The sequence below is a fragment of the Castor canadensis genome, chromosome 6, assembly GCF_047511655.1.
Source record: "Castor canadensis chromosome 6, mCasCan1.hap1v2, whole genome shotgun sequence".
Taxonomy (NCBI): Eukaryota; Metazoa; Chordata; class Mammalia; order Rodentia; family Castoridae; genus Castor; species Castor canadensis.
The window spans coordinates 118,021,093-118,034,581 of NC_133391.1; the positions used below are offsets into that span (position 1 = coordinate 118,021,093).

The window sequence follows — 13,489 nt, forward strand, 5'->3', positions numbered from 1 at the left end:
CTATTAATGGCAATACAAACATCAATTTACTTTTGATTAAACTAAGCTAACTAAAAATGAAACATTAGAATATGTCTTTGAACTATGCAAGCTTTCACACCTGTGTTCTCCTTACATAAACACAGTTAAAATTATTTTTTCTTCAGTAGGAGGTAATTTTCTCTTTGTAGCCCTACAATTTTGACTGCCCTTCATGACATCCATGCAATCAGTCACAACGATGGTGTCTATCCACTGGAATCTTTGCATGTGTAGCGTGCAGCTCAATCTAAATCAGCTGGGTGGTTACAATGCTTACCTTGTGGATAGTGTTAAACTTTACTTGAGTAGCCCCATCTCTAAATACACTTTCAAAAGACAAGGTTTTATTTGCAGAAAGAGACCCAAAGGAATTGATGTCAGCTTTTTAGTCTTTCTAATCCAAATGCAAAGGTTTAAAGTTTGTATGTAAGGTAAGGGTTAGGGTTTCTTGTCCATTAAAAAAACGAATAAGTCAAGGCATGATTCCCTTAACAATTTCCTTTCAGTCATCTGGTCAATAATTTCAAACTTTGGAACTCTCTGACTTTACAGATCAGAGAAAGCACAGACATAAAGGTGAGGCCATCACGTTGCATATTGCATGCAGGAATTAAACACATTTTCCAGAGACTAACAGTGTAAAGTTAATTCACCAACTGCGACTGTCAGTCATGAGGTATCAAGTTGCTGTTGAAAAGAACCCAAATGAAGGTTGGAGAGACCTGGAGACCCTAAAAATACCTACAAAAAATTTTAAAAGTCCAAAGGTAGTCCCTCTCAAGCTAGTTGTACTCCTTTTAAAAAATTTTCTCTGAGAACTTTTCTTTTAGAATCTGTTCATTCCAAAAATAAAAACTGGCATTTATTTATCAGCTTACTTTTATTTCTTTTCCAAGAAAACATCCCAGAAAAGTGGCGGGGGAAGCCCACAAAGAGGCATTTGTTTCATATTTTTATGTATTTTGTCTATCATATTAACTCAATAAGTATTTGTTAAACAGCTACTATACAAAAGTCATTATTTCAGGATGGCAGTTTCCAGCATAAAGATTATATTCACAGTGTTGTTCCACATGACACAAAATGCAAGACAGTAATTAAAGTTAATTAATAAGGTAAAATGAGAAGGAAAGGAAAAGGGAAGGAAAGAGCAAATCAATCCTAGTTCAAATGGCACACACTGGGCAACAGAGTACTTACGAATGTCTCTTGCTCTCTGAACCTCTTATGATTCTTAAGGATAAGAGACAAGAAAGGCATTCACTAATAGATTGAAAAAATATCATTAATATACTATGTACTTAACATTGGCGTGAATACTCCCAAATGTGCCTTCAGATATAATTATTACATAATATATTATTTACAGAAAGTATGAAATACTTGCATTTCACAGTATGGGGGCAGAATGGCTGAGAAAACCTATCAGGGGAGTTCAAAGTTGTCCATAAGTATTCTATTTATGCTTAGAATTCACTTTTGAAAATTCATCAAGCTGTAAGCTTATATTTGCATCCTTTTTTAAATATGCCATATTTCAATTAAAACTTTAATATGTAAAAGTTATATTTCTGATTACTTACATTGCCATCTCCCTCCAAAAAGTGCTCAGGACATATCTATTTGTGTTGTGACTATGTGGCCATTTTATCTTTCCAAAGACCCTTACTAAACAAAGAAGGAAAGAAACTCTATTTTGCAATGCTTTGCTCTGAGGAGTTGGATTACTTTAGCACTTTATATATAGGACAAAAGTAATTTGTATAATTTATTTAAATATACTCCTCTAAAACCCTCACAGTAATATATATCTAGAATGTTCCTTGAAGCAAATGTTTTATTCAAATCATAAAGTAACAGAGAGGTGCAAATGTATGTGTAATCTCATCAAAATTAAATCTGCAACAACTGAGAAAAGTTTTGCTAAGATTAGAAAAATCAACTTAGAAATGGAATTAAAACTTGTCTATTGTTTTTGTGTTTTTTATGTACTTATACTAACTGAAAATCTGATCTGGAACAATGCTTTCAAAGCCAAATGGTAAATATGCTTACCCTCACTTGAATTGCACACTGTAAAATCACGCACCAGCCGAGATTTTCCTAAAGAAATTTTGGGTGATGAGCAGGAATAAGATCGTGAGCGGATTCCAGAAAACAGTGAGTCCTAAAAGAGATAATAATGAAGTTTCAAGAGAAATTCTACATGGGACTGAAAGTATGTGTTCACCTTGAATCTTACTGATTCAGTAGCTTTGAAAAAACATTCAACCTGAATGTTTCTTACATGATCTATTATTTGTTTCTGTTTGCCCCTCACAGCTTTTTAAATATTCTCTTTTTAATGCTTTCATAAAGTTGAGCTTTTGGGAATAGTCTTTATATATACTTTAGGATGCAATTATGCCATTCCAACCAACTTAGTTCAAAATGAAAAACTAAGTCAAATGACTTTTTCTCTGCATAAACAACTATCAGTTTGACTGGATTGCCAGTTATTTTATTATTTTATATCATAGTATTTGAACAGAATTCTATACCAACTGAGATCTCCATATTTAAGAAGGTAGAGCAATAGCCATGTGGAATTATAAGAGTTTTTAAGGTTTTCTAAATAGCTATTTCAATTTACAATGGTCAGCTGCAGTCTCTCAGAGAAATACTTCAGATCAACGCCTAAGTCCTTCCTGTCTGTGCTCATTTTTCAAGTATCTTCCATCCAGCATTTCCTGGAGTGATGTTTGACTATCACTGGTGTATATATTTTTAATATTATTCCCTTTTAATGACCTGACATTTTTGTTCCTGTTTTCCCAACTGCATATTATTTCTATTATTATATTGGCAACATACATGAAAATGCTAGATGGCAAGCTAATTAAAACATGGCTTTCTTCACCATTCCAGAAAATTTAGATGAATATGCAACAGAACTCCATTAAGTCCACTTATAGCATCTAACTCCTATTCCATAGAGACTTCAGGCTTAAGCCTAGCCATGCATTTTTAAGATATCACTTAAGGTTAGGAGTAAAAGAAAGAAATGTAAATTACTTTATTAAAATTAAGCCATCAGAAACTGTCCTTCACAAGTACCAGTCTCTTCTGCTCCTCCTAAGTAAAAACACATGGTTCCCCTGAGTTCACTGGCTAAAGAGCTGGGAAGAAAGAAAGCTGGGAATAGAAGGCTGAGCAGCTTCAAATAGTCTTGGCTGTGTCTTCCCGAATATCTTATCAGGGAGCACCCACCCACTGGGGGTGGGTATTGAGAAGGGTTATAGGATGCTGAGCTGGCCTGTAAGGCTAATAATGAGCTACAAAGGGCCCTAGCCAAATGTAATCCTCTTCATTTAAGTCATGTGTGGTAATCATTTCTCATGACAATGGAACTTTGAAAATTGTCCAAAACCCTTTGGCAAAGTTAAATTGGGTAATTACAGAGGGAAGGCAAGATATGCTTTACAGGATGATTCTTCCTAAAAATGAACAACATGAAGCTATTTCTCAAACTCTGAATTATTTCTCATTCCAAGTAATGTTCAATTTTTCATAATTACATTCAAAATTCAAAGCTAATTAGCATCAACATTAGCAAATGTTCACCTTTCTTTCTTTTGTTTTTACTTTGATTATACTCATTTATTTTGTTTGTTTGCTTTTGTGGTGCTAGGGATCAAACTCAGAGTCTTGCATAGGCTAAGCAAGTACTCTACCACTGAGCTACACCCCCAACCCCCATGTGTTGCTGGGGTTTTTTTCATTTTTTTTGGTGGGACTAGGGTTTGAACTCAGGGCTTTTGAGCTTTTAAAGCAGGCGCTCTACCACTTGAACCACACCTCCAGATCCCATGTATTATTACCCAGAAATATCACATGATGTTCAGATTCAAAAGATAATGATATCTATACACACGTCAGAGCTGAAGGGAAAGGATCGAAGATCTGTGATCAGAGGCCTTGGTTTGAGTAATGACTGTATCACCAAGCTGGGAGTACTTAGACAAAACTCCAACCCTTCCAGAAACCTTATCTGCTCAAAAATAAAATAAAAAAAAACACTACTTAGGTCCTAAATGAGTTAGAAAATAGTCTATATTTTGAACATAAACACATTTTGTATAGTGTAGAACATGCTCCAAAAATAAGGCATTATCTTATCAACTGTACGTTGATAAGACAACTTGCAGCAGTGCTGCATTGTTTTACAGTGGTAAATTCAGTTTCAAAAAGAAATGAGTAGGCAATAACCTAAATCAGATCAGTAGAAACATACTCGATCAAACACACAAGGGCTTTCTTTGCAAGACTGGAAGAAGGTATTGGGCTTTTTTTTTTTTAACAACAAAGTGAAACTGCCAACTTAGAGAAAGGCTGTCACTCGTGGAAAACCTAACAGTTTATAAGGCTGGTTTCATTCAGGACATCAGGAATGTAGGAATGTTCGACAAACCTCCCCTCCACCTTGCTAACATTGTTTACCTCCACATCTGGACCAGGTGGATATTCATGTGAGCAAAATAAGTTGGCCACTTGACATCATTTAATACTACTGGCTTTTCTCCCTGCCTTAAGGGAGGTTGGTAGGAATTATTGCACCAAATGTTCATATTTGACAGGTACTCCATGTGAATTTATAAAAACATAACTCAGTCATTGCAAGGACTGTAAAAATTAAGACAGTCAGAGATTAAAAAGACAGACACAAGCAGATACCACACAAGTCTCCCCCCGCCCCCTCTCCACAAAATTAGTTCCTAGTGAGTAAAACAGAATTGTCTTTCAGACAGAGTGGGATACTCTAGACAACATATTCTGTGCCCTTAAAATAAACTGAATATAATGGGAATACCTTTGACTGCAGAGTGTTTGAAAGAGAAAGTGATTCCGTCCTAGAGATGTTAAAATCTGGTTCAGTGTTGGTCTCCAAAGAGTCCAATTCATCCCCAGTAGGAACCGCAGTTTCTGAGGAACTCTGAGATGCTGGAGTGTGGCAAAGGTGTGGCTGCTCGGAATGCACTTCTCCTTCACTGTTGGCAACCAGGGCATCGAGGCTAGAACTGAAGCATGGAGTAAGTAAATAATCCAATAGCAGACACAGACAGACAGACACTGGTTTCTATTTCTCTGAGTTCAGATTCTCTCATTGGTGTGAGATACAATGGGTAGTCATTTAATTTCCCACTGATATTTAATTGGTTTTTATTCTTTATTCAGTCCTTCTAAATCTCTTTTTAAACAAAATTTTGTTTCCCCAAATGAACATTTCTACCTAGAAAAAATCATTTTAATTGTCTTATGAAACAAAAGCAGGGTTGAGTTAGTGCTAACCTCACTATTTGTGTTTTGTAAATGTAATTATTAGAAGCACTCCATAGTAACTGTTCAAACATGGAACATGCACTTGACACAGAGCCATTGGGCTGTTTGAATATAAGCCTGGGAGGAAGGGAGGGGGGAAAATGCAGAGTGGCAGCTCTCAGCGGGCCCCAGCTGGTAGCTCAGGGAGGGCAGAAATAAGGTAAAAGGAGAGGTGTGAAACTCTCACCTGGGAATTGGGTAAAGATCCAGGTCAGAAATAAATTGCACACAAGGCCCCAAACATGTCACATTAGATTATCATCTTTAGAGATTTTTTAAAAAAAATATTCCATCTCAGAACCAGGTAGTATTTCTGTTCAACTACAATTTTTCTTTTCCCATTCAATTTTCATAATCTTAAAATTAAAAGGAAAGAATTTGTCTATATTCCAGGTTCATTTCATAACATTCACATTTTTAGCCACTTGAATGTCAAGGTCAACAGCATTCATCAGCATAATAACGAGGGATGCAGTTTTATTAGCATATTAATTATACAATGTGAGGAATTTCATTGTGCTATTTCTATACATATATATAATAGACTTTGTCATATTCATCCCCTCCATTAGTCTTTCTTCCCTCTCCCCCTTTTTTATCTTTCTTGTAATTTTTAAATAGGTTTCATTATGACCTTTTTATACATACATACAATGTACCTTGGTCACATTCTCCTCCCTCACCCTTGTTCATCCCCCAAATAGTCCTGTTTGTTTTCATGTCCATCATTTTTCTATAGATCTAAATTCAGCATATGAGAGAAAACATGTGGTATTTGCCTTCTGAGTCCAGCTTATTTCACTTACCATGATGATCTCCAGTTCCATGAAGCATGCAGTTTTAAATGTATTTTCCTTTGGTTGTTTCAGTTCTGGAGTTAAGATTTTAATCCAACATAACACAATGAACCTGTCTTGATTTTTAACAACTTGAAGATAAAATTTTGGATTAACCCATTTGGGTTATTTTTCTTTAAAAACCATAGGCCATTTAAAGGACACAGAATAAGTTATGTGAATCTTGGAGCATAGGTCTTACTCTGTGTGCTCCTAATGCAAACCCTTAGGTCAGTTTTGAATCCTCGAACCACGAGGCACTAAAAACCCTGGCTATAAATTCAGCCATGACTGGCACCACTGTGGATCTCCAGTGGGTTTTCTCTTTCCAAAATTTCTTGAGGGTCTCTATGTTGGCATGGAGCTTAAGAGGACAAACACTGTACCTCACTTCAATACAGAATCTTAGAGCCCATTAGATTAGTTCTTATTAAAAAAGGAAGTTCAGTGTTAAGAAAATCTTTCTCATAAATGCTGATGCCCTGGAGTTACAACTTTGCTTTGTTAAGCTATTAACCTATAGGTTCGAATTTTGCAATCATGTTTTTCTAAATCTAGTGGGATTATGGAATCAATTCATTAGGTTATGAACAGAATTTTCTTTGTTTTGGCAGTATTGGGATTTGAACTCTGGACCTTGTGCTTGCCAGGCAAGTGTTCTACCTGAGTCACACCCCAAGCCTTTTGTTTTAATTTGTTTTTAGACAGGGTCTGCTGGGGAAAGGGTGGTACTTATGCCTCAATAGCCTTGGACCACAATCCTTCTACCTCTGCCTCCCTAGTAGCCACAATGTCCAGCTTGTTTTTTGAGATAGGGCTTAGAAACTTTTTCCCCAGGCTGGCCTCAAACAGCAATCCTCCTATATCCACCTTCTGAGCAGCTGGATTGCAGACATGCACCACCACACCAGTCCCAGAATTTTCTTTTGCAATAATATAGAATGGAAAATATCAAAATATATTCCATGTGTTATTTCATAAAACTGCTAAAATTTCTTATGTGGCAGTTGGGGACAGTAACAGTATGACATATATTTTCTACTGTGGATCGTGGCCAAACTAGAAAAGGTTTCTAAACATACAAGTTCTAGAATGAAACAAACACTTATAAGTTTCTCTCATCTAATATTTTAAAGTAAATGTTTTTATTATTGATTTTCCTTTGTGGCATCTCAAAAGTGTTATCAATTTTTTACAAACTTGTTACATATTATACTTGCTTCACTTAACTGTTGAGATTCTTTTCCTAGAAAGTTAATTTCAATGGTAAATACAGTCATAGAGGGGAAAAGCTCACATACAAGTTAAACTAAATTAGAGAAGGAATTCTTTCTGTTAAAAGAATTCCAACCACATTGGCAATTACTCTGTAATAGCAGTCACTCTCAGTAGCTAGCTGACTCTCCAAGACAGAGTGGCTGGAAAAGGACTGATACATTGACTGACTCATTTCACCAAAGCCTCCACTCAGCTGGCAGAGCCCACTGTCACTGCAAATGACTTAATTCTTGCTAAACTTTCAGGAGGGAAAGCAGAGTAATTAAAAGGCCCCCTCCTATAGACCTGAAACTCTAATGAGATATTTGATATTTCACTGATATGAAATCTACATTGTGTTTTGGTTTCCTACCACCAAACATGTAGCAACTGAGATACAATGTATTTCCAGTTTGAAAAGTCAAAGGTGATAGTTATTTTTTACAATACATCCTAACTATGAGAATGAAGAAATGAATGAGTTAATTGCCAAGTTATTTGTTACCAGGTACATTTTTAATCACATTTTATATATTATTATTTTTCTTAGGGAAAATAATTGTTAAGAGGACATAGACATAAATATTTTATGCAATCTCCTAAAAACAGAGTCATGTGGGTTCTTTATATGGCTTAGTTGAGGGGATTTATTCATGAGCATTGAAATGCAAAATAATTCCACTTGAAGCACCTGCCTAAATCAGTTGTGGATCTGTCACTCTCATCCTAAGACATTCGCAACTTTCCTACCAGGTCTTCAGATTGGTGTTATATGGTAAAGCCACACTTCCCAAAAGTGTGGCTGTGACTTGATACCGATCTTCCCTGCAAACCTGTACAGCCTTTGCGAGCAGACTTCAGAATGGATTCTGGGAGCTTCCCGATGCTGTACTACTGAGTCAAGGAAATCCTACTATAACATTCACATATGAGGTGGAAAGGGAGGTTCAGCATTTACATTCATGTGCCCTGCTCCACAAAATATTGTCTTACATCTCAGGAAATTTAGGACTTAGGTCTCAGGCAGCTTTGTCCCTATAGCAATCACAGCTTTTATGGTGCACCTCCAAATTTCTCTTTAGAGAAATTAGAAGCTCCCAGCCTCTCTGGCTATTATTCACTGATTAATGAATTTCACTTTAAGGTCATTGTCAATTATTTCATATCCCCATCATGACATTCACGAAAGGGAGGGACCCACAGTCATCCCAGAGTCAAAAGGTGCTTTCCAGGGTTCCCAGACTTCCCACTCTTTCCTGTGTTTTCCAGAGAAGAAGCACACAGGGGAGGGTCAGCCTGTGGGAGCAGCTGGAAGGATAGTTTTCCAGGAGAATGGCTGCTCTTTCTTTTTCCTGTGCTGGGCTGTCTTTACTCAAAGTATATAGCTTTTCTCATGTTTTGTTTTGGTTTTTTTGTGGTTTGGTTTGGCTTGGTTTTTTGAAACAGGGTCTCAGTACATAGCCCAGGCTGATCTCAAACTCACAATCCTCCTACTTCAACCTCCTGAGTGCTGGAATTACAGGCACGTGCCACCACACCCAGTTTAATTTTTCTTATATTCTAAAGAGGGTAAACTCTATCTGTATGAGTGAGCTGTCTAAACTTCCCAGAGCAGGAGCATAGAAGTAGGATTTAGATACTCTGAGAATATTTGCATAAAGAGAACAGAATGACAATTTGTGCCTTTTCTGCCCTCTGTTCCTAGAATGTCTCCTTTAAAGAACTTGAGATCTGGGAGCCACATGATTACATGTAGAGAATAAGGAACCTATAACGAAAATGGAGGGCTGAGGGCATGACCCAAGCAGTGCAGCACCTTCCAAGCAAGAGCAAGGCCTTGGCTCAACCCCAAGTACCATGAAAGAAAGAAGAGGAAAGAAAAAAAGGAAGGAAAAAGGAACAGAAGGAAGGAAGAAACAAGATGAAAGAAAGGCAGAAACAAAGAAAGAAAATCAAATAAAGAAACTTCTTACAAATAGTTTAAAAGGGAATGAAAAAGAGTAATAGAGGGCAAATTTGATCAAAGTATGTTATATGAACATATAGAAGTATCACAATGAAACCCCTTTGTACAACTAATATATGCTATAAATGTAAAAATAAATAAGTAAAAGATCCAATGCACTAATCACATGTAGTATGATCTATTTTTGTAGAACTGTGAAGAATCTTGCCTGGACTGGCAGCTTCTTATCCCAATCAGACATGTGGAAAGACTCAACCTAACAATGCAACGTAAACTAATGACCACTCTCCAGCATCTACAAAACCATAACTCACAAGACTCAAACCTAAAGTAAAAAAAAATTATTATTATTTATGTATCAGACATGACTTAGATACTAATGCCTGTCATTTAAAGATCAGGGCAAAACAACACAGGTACCCACTGATTGCTGGTCCTCTCCCTTTCTCTCCTTCCTGACCAATTAAATCTCCACTGAGTGTTCACTCACCTATGTGAATGTTCATTCATAGATAAATATTTATAAACACAATCGTGTAATCGTGTGTGTGTGTTCTATGTTCACTTTGATTCATGATTTTGCATGTGAAAATGAGCATGTAACCATGGGGTCAGGAGCTGAGAGAAAAACAGACTTATTCCTAAGAAAAGTGGAAGCTGACTTGTTTCCTAATGAAAATACACAATAGGTTGAATGGATAGACACATAGATACAAACACACATAAGCATGAAATAATATCATGTACAATGAAACTACTGTTTGAATGACATTTTATAATCCAAGAAAATACAAATAAGGTAACTAAGTTTCAGAGCATAAAAGGAAAGCGCTCATGAGCACACCCAACCTGAAGCTCAACATACTGTTGGTCCATTCCATTCCCAGCCCCCTACTTGTCTTAGTAGTTACTATCTTGAATTTGGGGTTTTCCATCCTCATCCTCTTGTTTTCATTTATAGCTTATGCATATGTGTGCCTTAAAATAATAAATTGATTTGCATTCTATTAAAAGCAAATCCAACAGAAGTATTTTGTGGCTTACTTTTTTTGTTCAACTTCATGCTTCTGAGGTGCATGTATTTTCATGTTATTATGTAGTTAACTGCATAATATTATTATGTAGTTAACTCATTTCCCTCACTGTAAATTATCCAGATACATAATTGAAAATTGTGCATAATTATTATCATTCCCCACCTGAGTTATCTTCTGCTGTCATAAATACTGGTAAATGCATATTCACCTTTAAAAGACAATGTCACATTATTTTCCAAAATTGTTCTACAATGTTCACTTCTTTCAGCTGTGTATGGGAGTTTTCATTGTATACATGCTCACCAAAACATGGATTTGTTTGACTTTTTAATTTCTGCCAATGAAATAATTATAAAATGCTATCACTTTGTGATTTTCCTCTGTTATATTTTAGTCAGTTTTCTTAAGTGTCTTACTTTCAAATTGTATATAAGAAATAAAAGGGGAGACACAACCAAAACTCAAAAGTAGATTTATCAAAGTCTAGCTAACAAGGTTCTCAGTTTTCTATAGTTTTCCTCTAGAATACGGTATCTTACCTTCTTTTCTTTAGATGACTTTGTTCCTTTTCAAATCCACGAAGACCAAAAGCAAGATTCAAATTGGGAGTGTACAAACTAGGTGTTGATTTGAAGGACTTCTGGTCTTCAGTGTTTGCTGTGGCTTCGCTGCTCTCACCGGATGGGTACACACTGGGGCTGGTATCAGGAGGAGCACACTTGTAACTCTGAGGCCCCAGAGTGGACTCCATGGATTCAGAGCTGGTGTGGGTGGAGATCCCCTCTATGTTAATATAGTTGATAGCCAAGTCACCAACCTGGAAATTAAAAGGAAAAAACTTTTGAGGAAAAGCAGAAAAAGAGTGGCTTAGCTAAGAACTAATAAAATTTTCCTAATATAAAAACCTTCCACCTTTTTTATCTTTTTTGTTTTGTTCTTATTTTTATTTTGTGCTTGATTCTTCTAAGATTTGTTTTTGTTCATGTGGCGATATATCCTGTAATTCACAAAAGGAAGAAGACGGTTTCATAAATTTGTCTTTTATTACAAAACCAAAAACTAATAATGCTTTTAGCATGTTATAAACCACTGACTTAAGATGAGGAGAAATATTTTAAATACTTGAGAACAAAACTAAAGCATATACAGCTTTATTTAAAAAGTAGTTCAGAGCTGGGCGCCAGTGGCTCACACTTGCAATCCTAGAGACTCAGGAGGCAGAGATCAGGAGGATCACGGTTTGAAGCCAGCCCGGGCAAATAGTTCCGTGAGACCCTATCTCGAAAAACCCTTCACAAAAAAAGGCTGGTGGAGTGACTCAAGGTGAAACCCTGAGTTCCAGCCCCAGTACCACAAAAACAAAACAAAACAAAACAACTTTTTTTAGTTCAGCAGAATCTAGGTAACCAAGGTAAAGTCACATAAATCTGAGTCTCACAAAAAACACTATGAAACAACAAGAAAATAAAACTACATAAAGCACATGTACACTGCATAATTAGAAAGAAAATTCCCAAACCTCAAATTACCTGCAAATAATAAGGTAAGCATGAAATCCAGCCAGCATCCTGTGCTCCCACTATAGACTTTGCCAAAGGCAGGGGAAGTTTGGGAAGAACTGAATGAGAGAGAATAGGGAGCTAGTGGGGGGCCTAAAACTTATCTAAAACTCATCGCCAGAAAGAAGTCCAGCCTGCACTTGTGAAATAGGGCCCTGGATGATCAAAGCACTTGCTCTTAGAAAGAGACTTTAAAGGGCTTGTGACTTCAGGTGGTGGTCTTCTAAAGGCATCATTTCTGGGGAGCACAACAGTAAAAAGGAAGAGAGTCACCATTTGGAGATAGGACTGGTGGGTGTAACGCAATGGTAGAAGACATGCTTAGCGTGTGCAGGCCCTGGGTTCAATCCCCAGCCTCCTTCCCCCCCAAAAAAACAAAAGCAGAGAGAAAGAAAGAGAGGGAGGGAAGGAGAGTGAGAGAGAGGAGAGAGAGAGAGAGAGAAAGAAATGATAACTTCATGATTTTAGTAACTATATTATACTTATGTAAGAGATTGTCCATGTTTGTAGAAAGATATATCATGAATATTTAAGGGATAAAGGGGTACCATATTTTTAAATCATTAAAAAATTTACATCTATATTTTACCCATTTGCATACACATGTATGTGCACACACACAAGCACCCACTCACAGGATAATATAGTAAAATGTGGTAAAATATTAACCTTGGGGGAACTGGGGCAAAAGGAATACAAGGATTCCTTGTGCTGAAATTATGTCTAAATAGAATGTTCTTTCAAAGCAGTTTATATGACAATGAAATTTTCAAAGTAATTCTCCTAATATGGATTTTACAAGGTTGATAAGCTTGCAGATTAATTGCAAACAGTCAGACAGCATAGCATACAAGCTAATGATGTTTTCAGCTTTCTAGGTCAGGATTAGGGAGACAAAAGAGACTAGTTAGAATTCTTTTCAGATACTGTAAAAATTGTTTTCAGTATGCAGGATTTGGGCTCCTCACATTATGCTTGCTACTCAAGGGGACATAGGAATAACAACAGAGTCGAGATGACAACTGTTCTACACTGATGTAACAACCTTTGTGGCTTAGAAGCAGTTACTTTTATTCCTTGGCTGTATTTGCACAAATTCAGCAGCCTTCTGCTATGTTTTAGCTTACTGAATCAGGCTTTCTCTTTAAATTTTGCTTCACTTTTCTCATTTGTTTATTAATAAACAATAAAAAGCAATATTTCTCTCACCCAAAATATTCCCAAGTAGAAACTATATCTGACCTTATCTTTGTTTTGGAAAAATTTTACATTTTTAATGTATTTTGGAACATATAAAGACAATTTTGCCCACAAATTATTGAGCAATTTACAATTTTGGCTAGTTGGAGTAAATTGAAATAATATAATATTCACTAAGGCTCAGGACAGAATGAAATAAGGACTTAAGTCTTTCATTGAAGTTACTAAAAATAAGTCAAGAGAATAAACTCATTA

At 36.3% G+C, this 13,489-nt stretch overlaps 1 protein-coding gene across 7 annotated transcripts in view; it reads right to left on the minus strand.

Annotated features, from left to right (window-relative positions):
• The window catches only part of Arhgef28 (Rho guanine nucleotide exchange factor 28), a 285,671-nt gene that overhangs the window by 81,428 nt on the left and 190,754 nt on the right, over positions 1–13,489 (minus strand). For all 7 annotated transcript variants that reach the window (XM_074077301.1, XM_074077300.1, XM_074077298.1 and 4 more), the window contains 3 exons: positions 11,015–11,292; positions 4,871–5,078; positions 2,077–2,188 (listed from right to left, as the gene is read on the minus strand). In XM_074077301.1, the coding sequence (XP_073933402.1) occupies positions 2,077–2,188; positions 4,871–5,078; positions 11,015–11,292 (598 nt within the window). The remainder of the gene's footprint in view (positions 1–2,076; positions 2,189–4,870; positions 5,079–11,014; positions 11,293–13,489) is intronic.